This window comes from Cyclopterus lumpus, chromosome 22 (genome assembly GCF_009769545.1).
Source record: "Cyclopterus lumpus isolate fCycLum1 chromosome 22, fCycLum1.pri, whole genome shotgun sequence".
In the NCBI taxonomy this organism is placed as follows: Eukaryota; Metazoa; Chordata; class Actinopteri; order Perciformes; family Cyclopteridae; genus Cyclopterus; species Cyclopterus lumpus.
The window spans coordinates 18,263,361-18,284,907 of NC_046987.1; the positions used below are offsets into that span (position 1 = coordinate 18,263,361).

Sequence of the window (21,547 nt, forward strand, 5' to 3'; positions counted from 1 at the left end):
GGCGCTCCTTGAACGTGAGCTTCTCCGGAGCCGTCCTGGTTTTCTCCGGCTGGTTTCTGTGAGTGAACAATGAGATGAGTGTGAGTGTGTTGTTTTAAAGTGGGAATCACTTCCCGGGACACAAACAGTTAGTTAGCCTGTAATGTTTAAAATCTATATTTATTAAGTAAGTAACACTGTATTTTACCCAGGGATCTCTTTCAAATGTTTTTTTTTTTTTTTTTTTTGGGGAGGAGAATGTAATTGCAATAATTTAACTATTTAAAAAATAGACATTAAAAAGAATGCATTAAATCACGATGAGTAGAAATGCTGAACATAGCTTTTTGATATATCTGATTGAATTTCAATGTCTTAGAGTTTAAACTCACTCTTTTGATGACATGTTGTGAAAGTCTGGACTCCGTCCACTCTGTCTTTGATCTGCCAAAAAACACGGAAATGTTGCAGTGTACAATAAAACAAGATGTCTGAAGAGCACAGACTCCTGTGAATAAATGAAGCAGACAAACGATTACCTGTCTCTGTCTCTGCCTGCTTTTCAAACTCTGTCAATTCAGTGTCGACGTTCCCCGCAGAGATTCTGTTCTAAAGATGGGAAAAATTAATATCGGCTGTATCGTTCAGATTTATCTATAGATCATATACATATGATATAACATATGTATATATAACATATATCATTGGTGATCGAAGTTGAGACAATTTAAAACATTTTAGACGTTGTATTTGTATGCAATGTAAACTTATGCAATATGTTTCCAACACTTTTTCCTTTTAAGTTGGGAGAAACTTTACATGTAACTCTTCATTTTAAGCAGAAGTACACCGGCCTTATTTATGAGACACATTTATATTTACTTGTAAAACACTACAATATGTTCCAAGCATGTAGAAATAATCTATAGCCCAAATGAACACATTAACACATCAACACATTTTACTGAGTGTTGTAGTTGGGGTCATAATGTCTCATAATCATAATTATTAGTGGTTGTAGCAGTATCTGGTAGAAATGTGTACTTTTATGTTATATTTATAATTTAAATGTAATTTATATGTGGTCATGTACCATGTTTGTTATGTCACTTTCCTTCAACCCACTTTAGTTAGGGACTTCATTTCCCAGAATGCCCTTTGGTAACATAATGTCATCAGAATCTTGAAGTATTTAGTGAAGACCTTCACTTTAACTTACACCCTCGTGGGTCTTCGCCTGCGCTCTTCTCTCCATCTGCTGTATTGTCACCATCATGTCCACATCCTCATCTTCCTCATCCTCATCTTCTCCTCTCCGCTGGACCTCCTGCAGCCTCTTCTGAAACTGCCACTCCAGACTGAGCCTTCGGAGCCGGCCGTCCTCCTCCTCCGAGCGCCTCGCTTTGCCCTGGAGCTCCTGCACCTCCTGCTCCAAGAGCTCCACCACGCGGAGCCTCTGCTGCTTCTCCAGCTTCTCCTGGGCCTCCCTCCTCCACGGGTCGGCCTGCTCCTGAGGGTCTTTTGGCTTCGTGGGAGGCTCCTGGAAGGAGACATGTTTGGTCGGGGTGATGCTCACTTGGGCTTTCGCAGCTTGACCCCTGTGAGTGGTGGCTCTCTGCTGCTGGGAGGGAAGCCAGGGCTGAGGCCTCTTCTTGGTCGCGGTCATGGGACACGCGTAGATATGATCCGCTCTGTTTTTGTGTCCACGTGTTGTCAGGGTTTGGCTCATCCTCGCCGCCAGCAACGATGAACTCTGGAAGGTGGTGAGCGCAGGAGGGCCCGTGTGTTTGCCCGCCGCCCTGGTCACGGGGATGTCGATGCGTATGGGCTGGTTGGAAGGCGTCGGGGTCGGATGCTGTGAGAAAGGAGTCCTCCAGACGCCGGCGCCGCTTGCGCGCCGGCCCTGCTGCTGCTGCTGCGACGCAGGAGAACAATCAACTGAGAGGACGTCGTGAGTGGAGACACTCGAGCGGATTGGGAAAGATGAATAGTGGCTCAGGGTTTGCTTTGCACGCTGCTCCTTCTGCTCCCACAAGTTCTGCCTTCTGTCCAGCAGGGGGCGTCTGCTGTCCACGCACAAGTCCTCCTGGGACAGCGCTTGGCGCTAGAAGGATAGAGAGATAGAGAGATTTTTGTGTCGTTTACCATCTGGAAATGTGTGTATTTTGTACAATCAGTAGTGGAACTTTAGTGAAGAAACTGTACTTGCTTGATTCTTGTTGTTCTGAGTTTGGACTCACGGTTTAATGCACTTATTGTAAGTCGCTTTGGATAAAAGCGTCAGCTAAATGACATGTAATGTAATGTAATGTAAAGTTACTATCCACCATATGTTGACTTCTCCTTTGCTTCGTGAATAGTAAATATGACGACACGTTATGATGCCAGAGGGACATTGAGACTCACCATGAAGGTCCTCTGAGTGGAGTACTGTCCATCTAAAGGCCTCAAAGACACGCTCAATGTTTGCTGTGGTCGACTGGTTTCAGATGCGTTCTTGTCCTGCGACGTCGGGGCTGGAAGTGTCAAGTATTCCCTGTGAACTGTCTAAATACGGAGACACAAAAAAAAAGGTCATTTCGTCAAATAAATTCTGTTAAAAACAACGACTTCCTGTTTTAATATTCAGCCGGGCATTTGCTTTACAGTGGCTGAACTCACATCAGCACAAAGGTTGACACTGGAGACGGCAGCCACAACGGGGTCGACGGGTTCATCTCCATCCTCGGGGGGGAAACCCGCTGGAATAAGGAGAACATAAATACGCTGGAGTTGTTTCTCACGACTCCCCTTCAAAGCATTACACGTATTTCACATCCAGGTAGTTACTTTATGAGCCCAGCAGTGATACGCGGTGACAATAGAAGTGCACCCACTGTTCATGTCGGGGTTGGAGCGGTACAGTTGTCGGTTTCTCTGCATCGTCTCGTCTTTGGACCGCTTGCTGCCTCCGTGGAGCCGTTCCGACGGACCAGGATCCACGACTCTGTACAGCATGAGCGCTTTACCGTTGGGCTTGGTGTGGCTTGTACCGCCTTGAGAAGCAGAAAGAAAGGGTCTTAATTAAGTCACGGAGAGCAGAAGTGTAAGAAACAACAACAACAACAACAACAACAACGGTTGAAGTTCTCTGGTGTTTTCACCTGTTGGTTCACTCAGCAGAGCTTCCAGGCCGTGGTAGCTCGCTCCGAACTTTGCGACCTGTAAGGTCACCACGGGGCCGGTTTGCATCATGATAGCTGCTGCCCTAAATCAATAGAAGAATTATGTTTCATTATGTGTCAAAGACTGTACATCCTTGAATATTTTAGTATTAGCTTCATCTGAGAGTAAAACAAATAACACTTTCATGTTGAATGAGTTTTTGAAAGTAAGGATTAAGCTTCTATAACTGGGAAAACTGTTCCATGGGGGAATACTTGGTATTTGGTTCAGTATTTGGATATCTAGATAATAATGTCCAACCAAACACACGTTTGTGTATTTTAACACTTTAATTTAAAGAGAAAAACAAGAAGAGTCTGCAGCAGCCATGCTAGCCGCTCTGTGACTGTATTTAGGCACAGCGGTGCTTTAACAAGTAGAGTGTCTTCCATGTTCACCATCTTAGCTTAGCACACACTAAACGTGTGCATTAAACAGCACAGCTGAGGTTGTTGTGCACGTGACATTGCACACATTACATTTTTGACCTGATGATGGCGCCAGATGAAAAGTCATCGCCAACGTTATTACAAGTCCTCCTGAGGAGAGCATGAATGCGAAACTTTGCATACAGAACCACAAGAGGAAAGGTTTTTAGGATTCATCCTCTGGGGAAAATGAACGTGTGTTGCAAAATCCATTAAATAGTTGTTGAGTTATTTCTGACTGGCAGACTAACAGAGCGACATAAGACTCATGCTGATCGCATGCCTAAACCTTTACGTAGCCAACCTTTCTTGGCTGAGGCCGACCACACTTTGACCATCCACGCTCAGCAGCTGGTCCCCAGCTGTTAACCGGCCATTCTGCACAAAGTAGAGATTTGATGTGTGAGGTCAATCAATCCTTGTATAACTCATCTCAAGGTAATATGAATAACTAAATATGTTAGAGCTCACCATCTCAGCTGGTCCTCCCTTGACGATGGATTTGATATAAATCCCCAGGTTTTCTTGCCCGGCTCCCTGTGACCAAAATAAGAGGGAGGGCTTAATTAGTTGAGACATTTAGCAGGTCGTGTTTATGTTTGTTTGGTTAACGTCTTTCTTTTTCTTTTTTTTGCAGAATTGAGGCACTCACCTTTGCAGCCACAATGCTGACCCCCATGCCACTGTTCAGAGGTTTGTTCAGTGTGATAGTCACAATGTCTGGCTCTCCGTGTGCTGCCTATGGAGGAGAACATAAAGATACATATATTACATGTGTCCTCCATAAATGTTATGTTCAAATCAAATGATACATTATGTGTTTTTACTGACCAAACATGTGCTCTCTGCAGAGGAAGTTGTCTCACTGAAGTGCACGGTCCAGTCACCTTTAGAGTTCGGCTGGGTTGTTAGAAAGCAGAGACCTGGAAGAGAGTGTGTTTATCTTAGATACATGGCATTCCTGGTGCATTACAATATGTTCACATTTTGCAAAAAAAACGACTATTCAGAATCCCGAACCTTTACGGCAAATTGGCTCCAAAAATTCCCTAAACCCCGGCGGGATTCCTCTCACAGTGTCACAGGAGTATCCTCCCTCCGGCAGCAGGAAGGGCAGATGTAGGTCGAGGCTTTCTTCCAGCTGGATGTCCCGTCCTTCGCTCCGAATCAGGTTATCTGCTGAGGCCTTCGCAGCCGTCACCACAGCATCGATCAAATCCTGCAGCGAGGATGACAAGTAGGGATCAGACGGCGGAAATATTTCAGGAAATGGTCGTTCTAGTGTATAGATTGGCATTTGTCATTCTGTCAGGGAAGCAACATTCAATCTGCCTCCCGTGACCCTGAGCAAAAATACTGAAGACCGCCCCCCACGCCCCTCCACGGAGAGGTAGAAAAGTACAAGTAATCTTGTACTTATATCGTCCCAGTGATCAAACTTATACCAGTTGAAGTAACTGTAGTAAGAGTCTGGTGTAAAGTACAAGGACTGTACTAGTACAGTTTTGAGGTACTTTTACTGTGCTTGGCTAGTTTCACTTGCGATACTTTACACTCCTACTTCAGTACAATTACTTTACATTATTAAAGTCCTATCTATATATATACAATAATATATAATAATAATACTGACATTCTGCTATTAAGTACTTTTACTTGTGATACTTCAAATAAAATGGGTTGATACTTGTTTTGTAGGCCTACTTTTGGACTAGTTGAGTATTTCTAGACTGTATTGACATTAAATACTTCCATCACTGGAAGTATCAGTTTGCTTGTCGCGGCTGTAAGGACCGGTAGTGATATTGTAATAGAAGCAGTATCTGTACTAGTTGTTGTATCAGCAGTTCTCTAAAAAGTCAACTTTAATAGCCTATTAAATACATATTGTTAAGGGTTCAACTTAGCTTCTACACAAGTTGCTAAGAGATGTAGCACTTAACTCGCATGGCGGCTAGCCGTTGGCTAATGAACTAACTCTACGAACGCTAACGTTCCACCGACTGCTCCAAATGTTTAACCTCACTTCAAATTAGGAGTTCTAGTTTTTTCTGTCACGATGTCGACAACCTGTGACCGGTCGCCGACTCCCGTTTTACTTCAGAAAGTATGTGCTGCTTGCTGCTAATATTAGTTAGCTAGTTTGTGTTCTTTGAAGCTAACTAACGTAACCTAGCTAGCAAGTGCATAAAAAAAATGTTTTAATTTTGGATTGTATTTATTAATAATTAAGTTGCAACTGTATTTACAGAATCAAACAAAGATGGTAGCTGGAAATGAGCTAAAATCTCCTTGTTTTGCACTACTCAAGAAAATACAAACGCACTATTGTGTTTGTTCACTATGGACGTTTGAATATAGGTAAATATAAGATTCTTATGTACACGAGCGGCACACAATGGGAAACATTTTAGCATGTGTTGGTTTCATGCTATTGGTATTCATAGTGGTGAAATATGATTTTTGTTTGAGTATATGTCACTAGGTTATTATAGTACTAGAGGGCAGTATTTTATGGCTGTGGTTTTTGCACACATCCCATTCACAAAATGATTTCCTTGTAATATTGGCTTAACTTTTATCATTCGGCGTAGGTAGTCACACACACCTCGTATCATGCAAAATATGAGAGAAATATTTCACTCAAAGGCAATGGGTTTAATGTGACAACTCACTTTACTATTAGTCATCTATTATTCAGGATCCTCTTCATCATTGTTAATTATTCATATTAAATCTGTACTCCTGTTCAGTGGTTGCGACAAACCATAAGTCTATATCCAGGCTAATGATTAATACTCACATCTCGACTAGGCTATTTGTCAGACGGGCTTTGCAATAAAAAGCAGCATCACAGTGGTAGTTTCAAACAGGTAAAACAGCAGTTGGATGAGGAAGAACTGATGAAAAGTACTCGCAGGCGTAATGTGAGGTTCATTTGCTGCATAGAGGTAGCCGCATAGCAACGTCTGCAGCTGCAGGGAGTTCAACTTGAAACTGGTATTCTGGATGGCCTTCACGTCTTCCATCGAGTACTTGTTCATGGTCAGGAGCGTGGTTGCCTAGAAACAGCAAGGCGATGCTATTTTAACAGCTTGTAACGACTAAAATATGTGCTCTGACAAGTAAATACAAGCTGAGATGAAAAAAAGAAAAAAAAACTGCAAACCATAAACAGGATCAGAAATATATTATCTTACAAAGACGATCATATAATACGTATAGAAAAAGAGCATTTGAGTGTCAGTTTTACTGAGTTTTGGGGTAGAAACTGCTAGCGATTTGGTGGTAGAAGACAGTAGTTCCATATTTCATAAAAGCCCAGCGTTGTCTTATTTATTTTTTATATTTGGACATGTAGTGCTGGGAGGTACTGACCTGGATGATGTGTCCGAGGTGGCAGTCGGCAGCCAGCTCCAGGCCCTGCCTCTCCGCCCAGGCTTCGATGGCCGTGAGCCTCTGGCGGAGAGCGGCTCCCCAGTAGTGGGAGCGCAGGCCCGGAGTGTCGGCCTCCGGGCTCATGAGCTGGTTGAAGAGCCAGACACTGATGAAATGGAAGAGTTGGGAGAAGAGCTGGATGGTTAGGGCAGCGTTGACCCGGCAGCGGCGTAAAAGGGACATGGTGTTCATCAAGGTGTTCAGCACCATCTCTGCAGAGACAAAACGTGGACGGAATTTGAACAGCGAGGCTAACATCAGCTCTTAAATGATGCGGTGCACTCGATAAGATAATTATTACTGTAGAAATAAAGAAACATTTACCTATACCAGCTGGCAGTTTGCCATGTAGCTCAGGATCAATCAAAAAAGTTGGCAAGTGCTTCCGTAACTCATTCTGTAGACACTGTAGCAGGCAACTTGGGGGAATAAAACACACATACAAATATCTTTACACAGGCCAATAAGCTGCATATTTATATTCGTTGTATTTGTTAATAATTTGGGATATCTGTGCCGCCCGCTCTGTTCTGATGCTGCATAGCTTATTTATCTGATATAGCCGCAATAAGTGAATTATCATAATAAATTGTCTACAGACAATATTTACAGATTAAGAAGGAAGAAGAAATGCATGAGGAAGTTGAAGGTGTTGAAGTTCTTGTGTGTACTGTATGGTTGGGATTTAGTTCAGGGTTGCAACTGCATAAAACACAATTATTACATTTTAAAGAGGTTCGTTTTGATTCATTTGATTTGTATAATGTTTCAAAAATGGCAACGCAGTGCAGTACAGCGGCTCTGTTTGGATTCATAATCTCTGAATCTCTGTACCTGTACGCTTTGTGCACCAGGTGGGACAGATCCAGCTGACTTTGCCGCGTGAGCGAGCCGAGTTCTTTGTCACGCTTGAGGAAGTTCAGCAACTCAGAGGAGTTGGCCATCCAGAAGGCGAGAGGGCCGGCGATGGCAAGCTGTCTCTGCGGGGGTGGTGGAGGGCAAACACAGCAGCGGTATCACTCACAGAAACAGAGTGCATGCTTCTCCATCACACACACATAATGTAATGTCACGTGTGCCATTGTGAGACACGTGAGAAGTTTTTTTTTTTTTCCTTTGTTCTTGCCTGGATGACCTTCGACGTCGCGGCCACCATTTTGCTTGCGGTCAAAGTGACGCCGTGATCGCAGAGCGGCGAGCCTCGCCGGTGGTGGCGTTGCAGAGCGAAGCGTCCCGCGGCGTAGAGGATGTACGCAGGCGAGAGCTTGAAATGAACCGTGGAGCTGTTGGTGTAGTTCATGACCGCGGACAGGAAGGCTTCCTCCGCTGTGAAGTACAAGACGACAGCAGGTGGCAGGAGGATATTACGACATGGGTCGAAATAACACTAGAAGAAAAGCTTTCTTTTTTTTTGGTTCATATACTCACAGCTGTCACAGAATTTTATTCCAATTGGTAATCCGGGTTGATCGGAAAAATCTGGATAAAGATCTTGCGTGTGCTTTCCTCCTGTGTTCAGCCACCCTGTTTATATCATGCAATATATTCAATTGGAAATGAAATATACGTGAATATACAGAATGAATGGGAAGTGCACGGTCTTATTAAAGAGACCGCACTGTTCATCACTTCTGTTTTTCTAACCCGCGGCTGCCGGCCTCTGTTGCTTTCTGTTTCCCGTGCAGCTCTTTCCTTTCTCATGGTTGGACACACAGATGCTGTTGTTGTTCAGTCGCTTCTCAGTTGACCTGGATATAGAGTGGATTTAATTCTGACCGTGAGGCAGACCCGAAGCAAACAGTCTTGGACTGTAAAAGTGTGATTTTGAACATGTTTACCCATTCTCATCATGTGAAGTCGCTTTAGCTTTGTGTTTCTCTTTGTTTTTCTCTTTTCTCGACAGCGTCCTCTTGAAGCTTTGGATCAGGCCTCCTTTTTCCTTCTCGGGAAGGTTGGTCTTTATTGTTCAAAAGCACATGAAGAAGTAACAGATGTGAGGATGATGTGAAGAGAGAGAGAGAGAGAGAGTGAAACTGAACATGCTCGTGGTTTTTGAGTGGTACCTCCAAACGCTCGTCGTCCTTCTTGAGCACAAAGCGTCCTTCTCTGTTGTCCGTGTTCCAGTTTAATTGCACAACCAAAGGTCTCTCGTCCAGATCCAGTTCACGTTCTTATTCAATAAATAACAAAACGAAAAGGGTCAGAGCAGATTCTTAAATCGACTGGAAATCCAAACACCAAATTAACGATGCGACGAACAATTATTTTTCTACATCAATTCATCTTAAGAAGGCTTTTTGGATTATTTGATCTTGTTAAAAAAAAACTAAGTGTGCTTTCGAATGACACAGCAAATCAAGACATCTTCATACTGAAGAGGCTAGAACTTGCCCTTTTCAACAATAAACAGCATATATGAGACGAGTGATCACCTTTATTGGCGTGGATCTCATACAGGGAATAACCGGTAGTCAGCATTTTCATGTCAGGCCTGAACTTCTCGGCCAGAGATTCAATAACCTGGCGGGTTGAAGAGTCGCTGCAGACACGGAGGCACTTCGTGGCCACGTTTCCTCCGCCGCGGTCCTCAAAGTAGAAGCGCTGCACTCCGTGAAACTCCAAGCGCTGCCAGAAAACAGGTCTATTTTTTTAAGAGAGTCTGCTCCTTTCATTTCAATGTGGTTCTACCTCTCATAGCGTGTGGTGGAACCACATCGGTGGACAGGCTTTACAATGAAAAGGCCACAGTTCTCTTTTTTATAAAATATTGCTGTGGATTTAGGAATGTGTAAAGCTTTAAAAAGTGTAAAATCTGTGATTCGTGTTAATTAATATTTACTAAATCAATAATTGTAACGTTTACGTGATAACATTTCTAGCATTTTTAGCATTTTATTACACTGAGCTGAATTCAACAAATGTTGTTTATTTCTTAATTACATTTTTACTTAATTTTGTTAAGCCCTATATTTCTGTATTTACGTGTCAGGGTCGTGGAGGAGGTAGGGAGTGACCATGATGTCACCCTGTCATTCACCCTCCCCTAAGTCCCGCCTCTCAAACGCATACCGAGGGGGGGGGGGGGGGATTTTCTTTTTGTGCGACTATAATTCTTACTTCAATATATTTTTTTAGAGCTATTTTTATCATGAATTCTTTCTCACAGAATGCAAATATTACGTTGCGAGAATTTCTTTCTTTTTTTTTTACAAATAAGATTGATCAACCAATCAGGTTGTGCGGAAAGGACTTATTAAAATCACACAGCACAGAGGCTACGGGCTCCGTTCCAAGATGGCAAACTGTGTTACTCCAACTTTGCCAGAGCAGATCAGCTCCTTTCGCTCTCACCTTTCAAAATAAAAGCCCTACGCGTACAGTATACACAGCATAACTATTTCCCAGAAGAAAATTCACTCAGAGCTTTTTGTGAGAACAAAACTCACTAAAATAGCTCACAGTAGTTTAGTCTCAGACAGACTGTCAGACGATTAGGATCCTGGTAGTTTGTCCTTTCGACTAAAAGATATTGCTCACATCTAAATCCGGCATTGACAGCTGTACAGAGAATCCGGTGAATATCATAGTCAACGGAGCATTAATATGGCGTATGAACCCTGTCTGCAGGCGACTCACCTCATCAGGTTGACTTATTTCAAACAAGTCCAGTCTGTTGTCGTTCCACTGTCTGATGACTTCGGCTAATTTCGCCCGTTCTTCCCCCTCTGGCATCTTTCACCAATTAAACCTTAAAGTTTCTATCCGACTGGCTGCTGAAGAGTTTCTCCAGAAAAAGACAGAGACGAAAGATCCTGTGACAGGAAAGAAGTGTTGATCTGTCCTGGGTACTGTATCTATTAGGACCCCCCCACCCCCTTCTTCCATCTATTCCCCGTTAGTTATAAACTCATTGTACTGCTGCAATGAATTCTTATACATAACTGTCTGCTTCAACCCCACATCCACATCCCCTCTCCGAGCCCCCTGCACCCCTCTTGCCTCATTTAACGGGTCAGTGCATCTCCGTTATGTGAGGCGAACACTTTCCTAATCATAATCCGTCCCAAACGATTCCCATACCTCTCGTCCGCAACCAAATTCAATCTGTCATTGTCTTTTTAATCTTCATCATGTTTTGGTTTTCTCAAAAAAAGTGTTTAATCGCACAACTTTCTACATATATTTGTCACCGTTATCGTATATATCTTAACCAGAAGTTGTCATGTGACGCCGACAGTGTCGTATCGTCGCCATGTAGAGATTTCCATCCTCCTTTTTTTTTTTTTTTTTTCATAAGCAACACAGACATTTACGCTTGAGGGAATCCCACTTCTCAGGCATACCGGTAATTTTCAACACAATTTATGGTTACATGTCTCCCCATTCAGTCCGCACTGTGAATGTAGGGCAGCTTTTGTTGGCCGCAGTGAAGCTTTCTGGGTAAACATACAATGGAACAAAAGCATGCACAAAACCAACCCTCAATTATATATAGTATACCATTTAAATAACTTAACAATCATGGGTATTGTTGTCTGGATTTTGGAAAATGCAGAGAAGACGCCTTTCGGGAGGAGAAACATGCAAAGGTTTCTACCGCGACGGTCCAGTTGAGGAACAGGAACGAGGCTACAAGCCCATACACATTATTATGCGTATTTGCATTACAGTACATTATGAAAACAGTTGAGAAATCTTATAAAAGAAAGACAGTTTTAGACATTTTAACAACAGCATCTGAAATCTGCATTAAACTGACTGGTGTGGCCATGATTTCTGGAGTTATGGCCATTTATATCGTCCTTGAACATCCTTGTGAAGTGTGCATGGTTGCTCCGAGTTGATATGTTCACGTCAGTTAAGTTTTGGAAACGTGTGCACGGCGTGTCGGACAACAACAATCTTTCTCAAGACTTTTGGACCTTTTGGCTCACGATACTGATCCATGGATCGGCTTGGGACATCTCTACTCGTTAGTCGGATGGGCTCGTTGTTGGTTTTGGTCTTTTCACAGGATTTTACACTTAATACGTACAACAAATAATACAATAATGTTCCAGGTATTCAAGGCTTCAATCATATAATGAAGCCCTCTACATTAGAAAACTAAAATACACTAGAAAAACGCATTAAAGGCGTGAACCTGTTTAATGCACCTGCCTAACTGTAAATCTACTTATCAGAATTGTACTCAAGTACAGGACTTGAGTATCCTAAATGTACTCAGTTACCTTCCAACACTGCTAGAGCTCAACATTGTTCATAGAGCGCATAGAGTACCTCTTAATTTAGCTCTCAAAGTGCACCAGAATGATCCGTGGTTGAATGTACCGAGCACAGAGCCGGCCGTCCATGCTCCTTTTTCCGCAAAACTGTAGGAATCGAAAGACCGGCAGCAGCGGTTACCATGGGGACAGCATTACCCCAATGAGATGCCAAGGCCAACCGTAGATGCAATGAAACATGGCTGTCTGCCAAACCTGTGAAGAGTGTTAGTATTATTTGAACAAATTGAAAATGTACATGCTGGTCAGTGGAAATTGTAATAAGAGGGTTTATAACAAAAGCTCCGATAAAATATCTGCACGCCGTGAAAACATTGATTTCTGACAGACCAACGAGAACTAAGAGGAAACAGATGTAAAGAGACGTTTCTTCAAAAATCTCATCCGATCTGAAATGAATCAGAAATCTTTTGACGTTATAAAACGGTGGTGCAGCCTCATATTGTGTTGAGTGTTAGACCTCAGAAACAATAGTGCTGTGGCTTTCACCAAACACCCATCTGCCATCACGAGGCTCCAGCTGGGTCGCATTAAGAGCCATCTCTCCAGTTCAATGCATCTGCTTTGGCTTTTGGTCCAGTCCACTTCAAACCTGAAGGATCCCGACTGCTCAGACTGATCGGTACCTCCAGATCCGTCCAGCCACATTGCTCCTGCAGGAGCAGCTCGGATCCAGGACTCCAACACCGGTGGTTTGTGAGCGTGCCCGAGGAAAACCACCCCCGACAAAGTGCAAAAAGCATCCGTGGAATTGAACCAAGTGCAACGATCTTCTTCTAAAAAGGATAAAAGTCTCCGATGTGCCTGAAATAAGATGCTGAAGAGACGATCAAAGTCCTTCTTTCTTTGACACTTCTTGAGTTAACTAATAATGTATCCAAAAAAACTGAGCACGCTCATCTTGAAAAACTACCTGTGCTTGTGATTTATGGACCCTTTGCCTACCACTCCAGGGGCTCCTCGACTCACTTTGGTCCCCACGGCAACCGTCAAGGAAAAGACATTTACGTTCTCTCCAGTGGGCATTTGGATCATTGCCTGTATTTTTAAATTACCCGAATGAATACATAAGCTATAAAGAACTGTAGCACAAAGGTTTGTAGAAACCACTGCACCTTCCAGAAAGGCCTTTTTCTCTTTATTTTATCTCCATTGCCATGACATCACTGTTCTCCTCAGGATAATAATTATAATGACTTTGATCACAACTCGTTTCTGGCGCTTCATCATCAGGTCATTTTTTTATTTGTCCAATACTTGGTTTTTCGACTGCTGACATTCCCATTATCCTCAGCTGTGTTTTGTGTGTTGTGCCTATTTAGCTAATTGTAGCATGTACAACTAATATCGTGGTTGTTACAAACGGAGTCTGAACTAGTAATTGAAATAATTTCTTGTTCTTGTGGCTTTTGAATATCTTCGAACGTGATCTGAGGCTAAAAAATAAAAAATGTTCCCGTCATTTTTCTAATGCTAGTATCAGTATTTTGTGTATGTGTCAGTGCACATGGACCCATACACAGAACATATATTACAGCATTTGGTGGTAAACTGAATTTTGTTTTTGTTGTTGTTTGGACAAAACATACATTTAAAGACATTAAAGGTTTTATAGACAGAACAGATTCATACATTAATCAGGAAAATAGTTTTCAAATGATTCAGTGGTGAAAATAACAGTTAACTTCAGCCCATCTCAGGGTGTATCTGTGCAGTCTTAGTTTGTAAACTGCTGGGATGATGTGGACATAATAATAGGAACACCTGCAAAGATAATCAACAGCCCAAAAGTCTCAACATCGTTAGAGGCCAAACAAAGGGTGTTGTTTTGTTCTGCACTTCTAAATGTTGCAGTGAAAGTAAGAACACAAGAGGAAGCTAGATGATTATATTTGATACCTCACTGGCCGACTGTTTTGCAATTGGTTTATGTCTTCATCACATTTGTTATCAACAAGTTGAAATCTTCCAATTTGTTGCTTAAAGGGGCCTTTCGCCTCTCATTTTAAACTGACTTCACCTGTTTGCGCTCTCCTTTAATAAACCTGTGTGGTGGCATGAAGGAGTTTTATCTTCGCTGTGCAGATGAAATGTCCCCCGCTGAAGGTCTCTGGGACTCAGTGGGAGAACAGCACCCTCCCATGTTGGTCCAAAACACAGTCGCCTCCCAGCTAACAGACACAGAGGAAACTAAAGCAACAAAGAACTACACACAAACCTTCATAATCCTTATGAAGACGTGTTCAAACTTAATTGTTAACAGGAAAAAAATATATATACGTATTGTATAAAATTGTTAAAAATCCAATTGAATTACTATGTTTTGTTGTGAATGGGCATTTCTATCAGAAATATATCTTATCTGAGCTCAAGTTTACACACACATTTTCACATGCACTGCCTATTATTATTGTATTTCTATTGATTAAATGAGACGTTTCACCACAGAATAGACGTATGCCGCGTCAAATGTAATTTATGACTGATGAGATTAAAGGATAGTGAGAAATCCAGACGGACCTAAAACCAGAAGGCGGTGTTTCAAATGCATGTTATATTATTACAATCATGAACCTTTTTTCTCTTTTCATTGAGAGAGAAAACGTATTCATCATGAATGAAAACAGTAATAACACGATGACAGCGACATGCATGTCAAGCATGTGCACGTCATCACGTGTTCACAATACATGAGATGTACAGTGGGTGATGTACATGTATGGAGTGGTCGGCAGAGCCATGGACCCATATTAGGTGTAGATAATAACCAGATCTTTCATTTCATTTTCATATTCAAGTTATAATGACTGTTTTTTAGAAGCCTGACCTGATTCTTCTTTAGATCTTCAAGGTGGAGACGGCAGAGTAAGACACGAGAATCGTTTTACCTTCCCAAGATATCGCTCTGATATTATACTGTTCTGCGAAACACATCGAAACACATAAAATACGCAAAAAAAAAAAACAACAACACATTAAACGATGGACAACGGTTTTGCCAGAAAATGTAATTTTTTTTTGGTTTTGTTCTGGCGTCGATGAGCGATGCATCGGGGTGAAATACATTTTGACTGATGGTCCCTGTCCGGTATTTTAGCCCCCAGTTGTAACTCATCATCCAAACGCTGCATGAAGGCGTCCCACTGCACCTGTGGTACATCGGCCGGGGTCAATAGGTTACTCACTGAAAGTCCTGCAGCAGAGAAGTCACAATACAAGTCGTCGCTATTGATTCAGTTCATAGAGAGTTGTTCTTTAATGAATGCATGCACGGGGGGGGGGGGGTATTGTTGCACAATGAGGAATACACTTTTCACTAACGACATCAGGATGAAGGTCACAGCAGCTTCAGCGAGTCTTCGTTCTCTCTGCAGTGCTGAAATACATTTGAAATGCATAAAACTAGACGCGATATTTTTAACAGCCGTTCGTCATTTTCCTCCCTCGTGCCAGCAATGCTCAGATGCGATGAATTGACATCGTCTTCATTAAGAAGCTGCGATCAATGATGATTCTTGGTTGTTGATTCGCCTGCTGATTGTTGTCAATGAATTCACTCGTCGTTCAGTCGATAAAATGACAAATTGGTGGGGAAATGCTCCTTGAGAGTTGATGTCCACGAAAAGGCTCGTTGCGTCTGACCGAAACAAAAAAAGTTGATTTATTACCACGCACGACAAATAAAAAACAATAACTATCCCGATTAGGAAGCTGAAATATGATTTGAAAAAAACTTGAAAGAAATTCAAGTAAACAACTCGTCTCTCTGAATCTGTGCTGCTCCTACGAAGCTCTGTTTGTACTTGTACATTTGGGACGTAAATGATATTTATAGACTGTTCATGTGTGAGCTAATGTGAACAAAGTTGACGTCTGTCCGCCTTTCATTCTCCGCTGATCGACGGGCCTCCTGCTTACACTCACGGCACACGTTCATAAATCACGTGCCGACTGCAGATCACCCGGTCTGCTGCCTCGGCCATGTTCTGTCTTTTTTTGGCTTGTAGTTTCGTTAGATATGCAGCGTCTTATCAGTGCCTCTGCTTTCTCTCCAAGTCCACTTGAGAGAGAGAGAGAGAGAGAGAGAGAGAGAGAGAGAAGGGGAAACAAAAAGCTTTTTCTGTTGGAGCACATTTTAAAGGGCTGCGCCACAGTGAGGATCAGTGACCTCAGTACGCTCGTATAATACTTTATGTGCCTCTGGAAGGAGTTCTGTCAGGTCTGAGCAAAGTTATTGATTTGATAACTGAATTTATTACCCAGAATCGATGTAAAACACTTTTTGTGCAACACAAAACTGCCAGAGTGCCCCCTAAAAGGTCTCTTTTTGCATTTGTTGGGGGTACCACAACACATGGCCTAGAGTCTGAATTACTTTAAAACTGAACTTTTTAAGCTCTGATTGGTCGTCTCTTGCTGAAAATCACCTTATTAACTTATCACATCATGTCTTTGAGAGCACGGTCTCTCACCTTTTCAATTTTAATCAAAACAACCAGATATTTCCCCCCACGGTTGTGAATCTTCAGTATTGATGCTCCATCGTGACACAGTGGCAGCCAGTCAACACTTTTTGATCTGTGAATTAGAAAAGCAATAAAACCGCCCCGATGGAGTCGGACTTCTCCTAAATCTTGAAACATCGAGATCAAACACTGAACACAAAGCCCGCATTGCCATTTTTCTTTTTATTGCTATATGAATCTCACACCAGCCAGATTTGTTTACCGCGTCAGCCGCAGCATTAATCAACCGACTCCATTTCCAAATCTCTCTGTTCTTGGCATTCGTCCTCTTCGCGGTCGGTCTCCTCTATGTGGTTCTCCTCTGGCTCCTGGGCGCCGCCCTCAGAGGGTCCTCGTGATTGGCTAACGACTGTTTCTGTGGGTACGACGTGAGAGATTGTGAAAGAGACGGCGATCTCCTCCAGGCGGCTCTGCTCGGCCTTCAGTTTAGCCAGTTCCTTGGTCAGTGGAGTTTGGGGTGTCGGTGTCTCGGCAGGAGCTGCCGTTTCCTGGTCGGGGTCTTTGTCTTTAGGGTCTTCGGGGGTCTCCAGCTCCTCCTTCTCCGTTGGCCCGGCGCTGTTGACGTGTGCTTGGCTTCCAGCTCCCTGCACCTTCTCGTAGAGACTCCTCCTCTCCTCTTGCAAAGCCCTGCACAGATTCTCCAGCTTCTGGTTCTTGCTGTTGACGAGCTCAAACTCCTTTTCCTTGATCGCTTTCTGGAAAAGGATTCAAAATGCACGAAGAGTAATTTGTAAAACTGGCAAAAAAGATATCAACCAACTCTTTTAATTGGGCTATAAATGAGTAAAATGTGTCTTACATCTGACACCATGCCGAGGAGATTCTTGTTGCAGCCATCAAAGCGACTCTTCCATGACTGGCACTCTTTATCCAGCTTTTTCATTTTCTTGGTCATCTGCACCACACGTAAAAAAAGAAAGAAAGAAACAAATTAACGTAAAAGCACTTCTAAAAATAGCCTCCACGATGGAATGTAGGATCATACAGTTTGTCAGATTTTAGTTTCAGCGTAAATCTCACTGGAATCTTTTTCTCTCTCTCTCTCTCTCTTCTGTTTTTTGTTTTTTAAATAACCCATATCTCGAGGCTCACTTTGTCCATGTCCTGTTTGAAGTCGCTGTAGACGCTGTTGCTCTTTGATACCGTGCCTTGGAACTCATCAAACTTCGCGGAGTACATCTCGAGCTGAGGAGAGACGGTGAGAAGAAAAAAAAACGTGACGCGGAGACGTCGAAACGGCACGTGTTGTCGATGCGCCTCCTGCCTCCTCGCCGCTGTACCTGGATCCTCATGTCGTTCTCTTGCTCCCTCATGACCTTCACCTTCGATTTGTACACGGTCGCCTGTTTTAGCATCTGTGGAGAAAGAAAAAAATGTATAAAATGTAAACGGTGGAATGACGATGAGCAGTAGAGATATTTTTTTTTAAAAGCGCGGACATGTTCTCATGGGAAACACTTCATACTGTGTGGTACTCAAAAACGTACGAGCTCTCTCTCCAGCTTGTGCTTCTCCTCCGTCTCCTTCAGGATCATGTTGGCCTGCGCCAGTTTGGTGTCCAGCAGCTTTTCTTTCAGGTCTCGGTGTTTGAAGACCTTTTCCAGGTTCTGGAAGAACAATTTATGAGCTGTTGGGGAGGCTTACATAAAAAAATTTTAAAAAAAAATACTAATAAATGTGAGACCCCGTGAAAATGTGCAGGCCAAGAAGCGTGAGGCTTCTAGCTCGGTTCAGGTTGTGTCGGGTGGCACGAGGATCCGTACCGCCTCTCGCTGGTCGTATTGTGAGATGAGGCCCTTCAGCTTCTCGGCCAGAGCGCTGTTCTCCAGGCACAGCTTGGTGTTGCGGCTGCTGTGCTCCTCGATCTGGGCCTGAATCTCACTCAGCGTGCCCTGGAAATGGGTGGTGATCTCTTTCCTCTTCAGGTCGTCCTCCCGGCACCTCTGCAGGGTCTCCTCCTGCGTTTCAGAGATGGACGTTTAAAGCTCAGAGCAACCCGGTATGTGATACGAGTAGCCCAGTGACATAGAGCTGGGCTCACCTTTAGCTTCTCCTCTGATGTTATACAGTGAAATATGTCAAATCGCTGCGGTTATATATCTTTCTTTCCCACCTACAACTGAGCAGCATTAGCGCTGCAACACATTATTCCAATTATCGATTAATCTGCGGATTATTTCCCGATGTCGATGATGTCTTCGAGTTGCTTATTTCTTCAGACTAACAGTCTAAAACATAAAGATATTTTAAAGACCTGGAAGCGCTCACAGCTGAAAAGCTGTAATCAGGTCACGTTTGAATGATAAGAGTGATTATCAAGATAGTCGCTATCGATCAACTAAGCGATTCATTATTCTTATAGAAGTCAATATAAAACACACTTAGGTTCCCTGTTATGTTCTGCTAACATATAACCTCTTAAATAAGCTGCCTTTTAGCTAAACATAGTGTGAAATATCCGCTCCCTCACACACAGTGTAAATAGATGTATTCAATGTCTTTGTAAATTGGGAGGATCTCCACCAGACAGAGGTGTGAGGTACCTTCAAGGTCTTGTTGTGCCTCTGCAGCTCTCGGCAGAGCCCCTCCAGTTTGCTGCGAGCCAGCACGGCGCGGCTGTGCTCGCTCTGCAGCTGGTCCTTCTCCTTCATCGCCTGGAGCAACTTCTTCTGCAGGACTTTGAGCTGCTTCTGGTCACTCCGGTGCTCCTCCAGCTGTAGGAATGAAACGAAGGGTGAAGAACACACGCGCACGCTCTTCGATTGTCTTCTCCTTCCAGATATCCGTCGGCTCACCAGCTCGGCGTGCTTCTTGATGATGGCTTCCAGTTTCTGTTCTGGGGTGTTGAGTTTGTTCAGACTCTGCATCAGCAGCATGGCGTCCTTCCCTGAACGGCCACGGAGGATTAAACATTTACTATACATTTTGGACTACACCCTTATAGTGAGAAAGTTATTTGGGAATATGGGATTAAGGCAAGTCGGTTAAAGAAAAATGCTGAGATATAAAAAACAAAAAATATACCCCACCGAGGTTTTTGAGCATCTTCTTCTCCAGTTTCTGGTCCTTGCGGGTGAGGGGCTCTTTGACGGCCGTGACCTCCTCTGCGTCCTCTGGCTCAGCGGGGATCTCGTCCGCCTGGTAGGCGCTAATGATGTCCTCCAGCTGCCGGGCCAGGTCCTCCGTCAGGTCAAGGTGCCGACCCTCGGCCGGCGACGCCTCGGGACCCGTGGGTGGTGCGGGACAAGCCTCCATTACTCTGAGCGGGGCTGAGTTGGTTTCTGGTGTCAATCTTTCTAATTACCTTTTGATGAATAATAGTAAACTCAATGGACTTCTGGCGTTATTGTGGATTATTATATACACGTGTGCCTTTCCTAGTGTAACCGTGAAGAATACTTACAAACCCATATTAGCCTTTTTTGCTGATTTAGCTGCGGCGATAAGACGATTAATCGATTATTCAGGATACAAAAAAAAAAAATCAACCAGCAACTATTTGGATTGTTGCTTTAATCACGTTTCAAGCACAAAAGCAAAACGTTATTAAACTATTTGCTGGTTCCAACAATCTGATGATTTACTGGGTTTGGTTTTCGTGATGTATGCCAGAGAACTGAATGTCTTTGGGATTTTTTTTTTTGGGACAAAGCAATGAATTTGAAGACATCATGTTGGATTTGTCTCATTATTTTCTGACACTGGACCATTATTCACATTTTTCAATAATAAAATAATAGTGAAATCACCGTGTCGCTCAGTAGATACCAACATGGTGACTTTTAGCAAATTGAAACCAGATGTTAAAGACCTACTGTACACTATGTTCTTGGTCTTGATAGCGTCTAATGCTTTTCACCTTTTCCTTTACTAAAAAATGATTCCTCCCCAGTCGATTAAAGCGGAAGCGAGGCTCATTATTGTTCCTCAGCCGGAGCCTGTTTACGTGCATGAAACGAGTGCAGCCTTCACACTGCTTTCACAGGCAGAGCACATGGCACCTGTTCCAGACCCCCACTGGGCTATTTTAGGAACTTCTTAATATGGGCAAGTTATTTATTTATTTCCAATCCACTCTTATCGATGTCAATGTCAGTGGTTGCGCGAACAAAAGCTGCATTTCCAACTGCGAAAAAAAGATCTGTATTTACACGAGTGAACCTCATCTATGTTCGCTTATTTTTTAAAGGAGACAGAAAATTCAACTTGAAGTAAAGGACAGTATAGGAACAGATATCGGTATCTTCACTGTCCAAAGAAACAACAGATCAGAGAATCTAAACAAATATTAATTCTGATTAATTCTGATAAGAAATCACTCAATTGAGTCCCTCTCCTTTCCACAGAGCTTCAGAAAGCCATCACAGTCAAACAAGCAGTTATAAGCACCTTAAAAGACGAAGAGAAGAGTTCAAGCACAGAATGTAAGTATTTTAAGTGTAAAATGTCCCTGAAGAAGCAGGGGAGCGAGCAAACAGGGTCTTACCGGGACCAGAGTGGGAAAAAAGGAAGAGTGTGGAGGGGCTCGGGGATAAGCTGCCACCAGAAGATACAACAGCTGTGATAAGACCACCTCAAAATAAACCAGAGGAGCAGAGCTCACCCTGAGCAGAGAGAGGGAGCACAGAGGCCGGGGCACCCACAGCAGGAGGTGTGTGTACCAATGCAATCAAAACACTCCCATCAT

At 43.1% G+C, this 21,547-nt stretch overlaps 2 protein-coding genes and 1 pseudogene across 2 annotated transcripts; all 3 read right to left on the reverse strand.

Moving 5' to 3' along the window:
• Nucleotides 1-556: 556 nt before the first annotated feature.
• On the reverse strand, nucleotides 557-10,781 carry LOC117751606 (afadin). The gene is made up of 22 exons (XM_034563538.1): nucleotides 10,686-10,781; nucleotides 9,482-9,674; nucleotides 9,113-9,219; nucleotides 8,888-9,006; nucleotides 8,694-8,797; nucleotides 8,478-8,558; nucleotides 8,176-8,375; nucleotides 7,884-8,029; nucleotides 7,374-7,468; nucleotides 6,990-7,261; nucleotides 6,530-6,673; nucleotides 4,632-4,830; nucleotides 4,443-4,534; nucleotides 4,264-4,350; nucleotides 4,083-4,148; nucleotides 3,916-3,989; nucleotides 3,098-3,226; nucleotides 2,856-2,965; nucleotides 2,641-2,720; nucleotides 2,386-2,526; nucleotides 1,199-2,083; nucleotides 557-583 (listed from the first exon to the last, which is right to left on the reverse strand). The coding sequence occupies exons 1-22, from the start codon at nucleotides 10,779-10,781 to the stop codon at nucleotides 557-559; spliced, it is 3,447 nt and encodes a 1,148-aa protein (XP_034419429.1).
• A 1,556-nt stretch (nucleotides 10,782-12,337) lies between these two features.
• LOC117751607 lies at nucleotides 12,338-13,369 on the reverse strand (annotated as a pseudogene).
• Nucleotides 13,370-17,078: 3,709 nt separating this feature from the next.
• Nucleotides 17,079-20,115, reverse strand: txlnbb (taxilin beta b). The gene is made up of 9 exons (XM_034562684.1): nucleotides 19,890-20,115; nucleotides 19,656-19,747; nucleotides 19,404-19,574; nucleotides 18,624-18,818; nucleotides 18,348-18,467; nucleotides 18,141-18,215; nucleotides 17,953-18,045; nucleotides 17,660-17,755; nucleotides 17,079-17,555 (listed from the first exon to the last, which is right to left on the reverse strand). Exons 1-9 carry the CDS (start codon nucleotides 20,113-20,115, stop codon nucleotides 17,079-17,081), a joined length of 1,545 nt encoding a protein of 514 aa, XP_034418575.1.
• Between the last annotated feature and the right edge of the window lie 1,432 nt (nucleotides 20,116-21,547).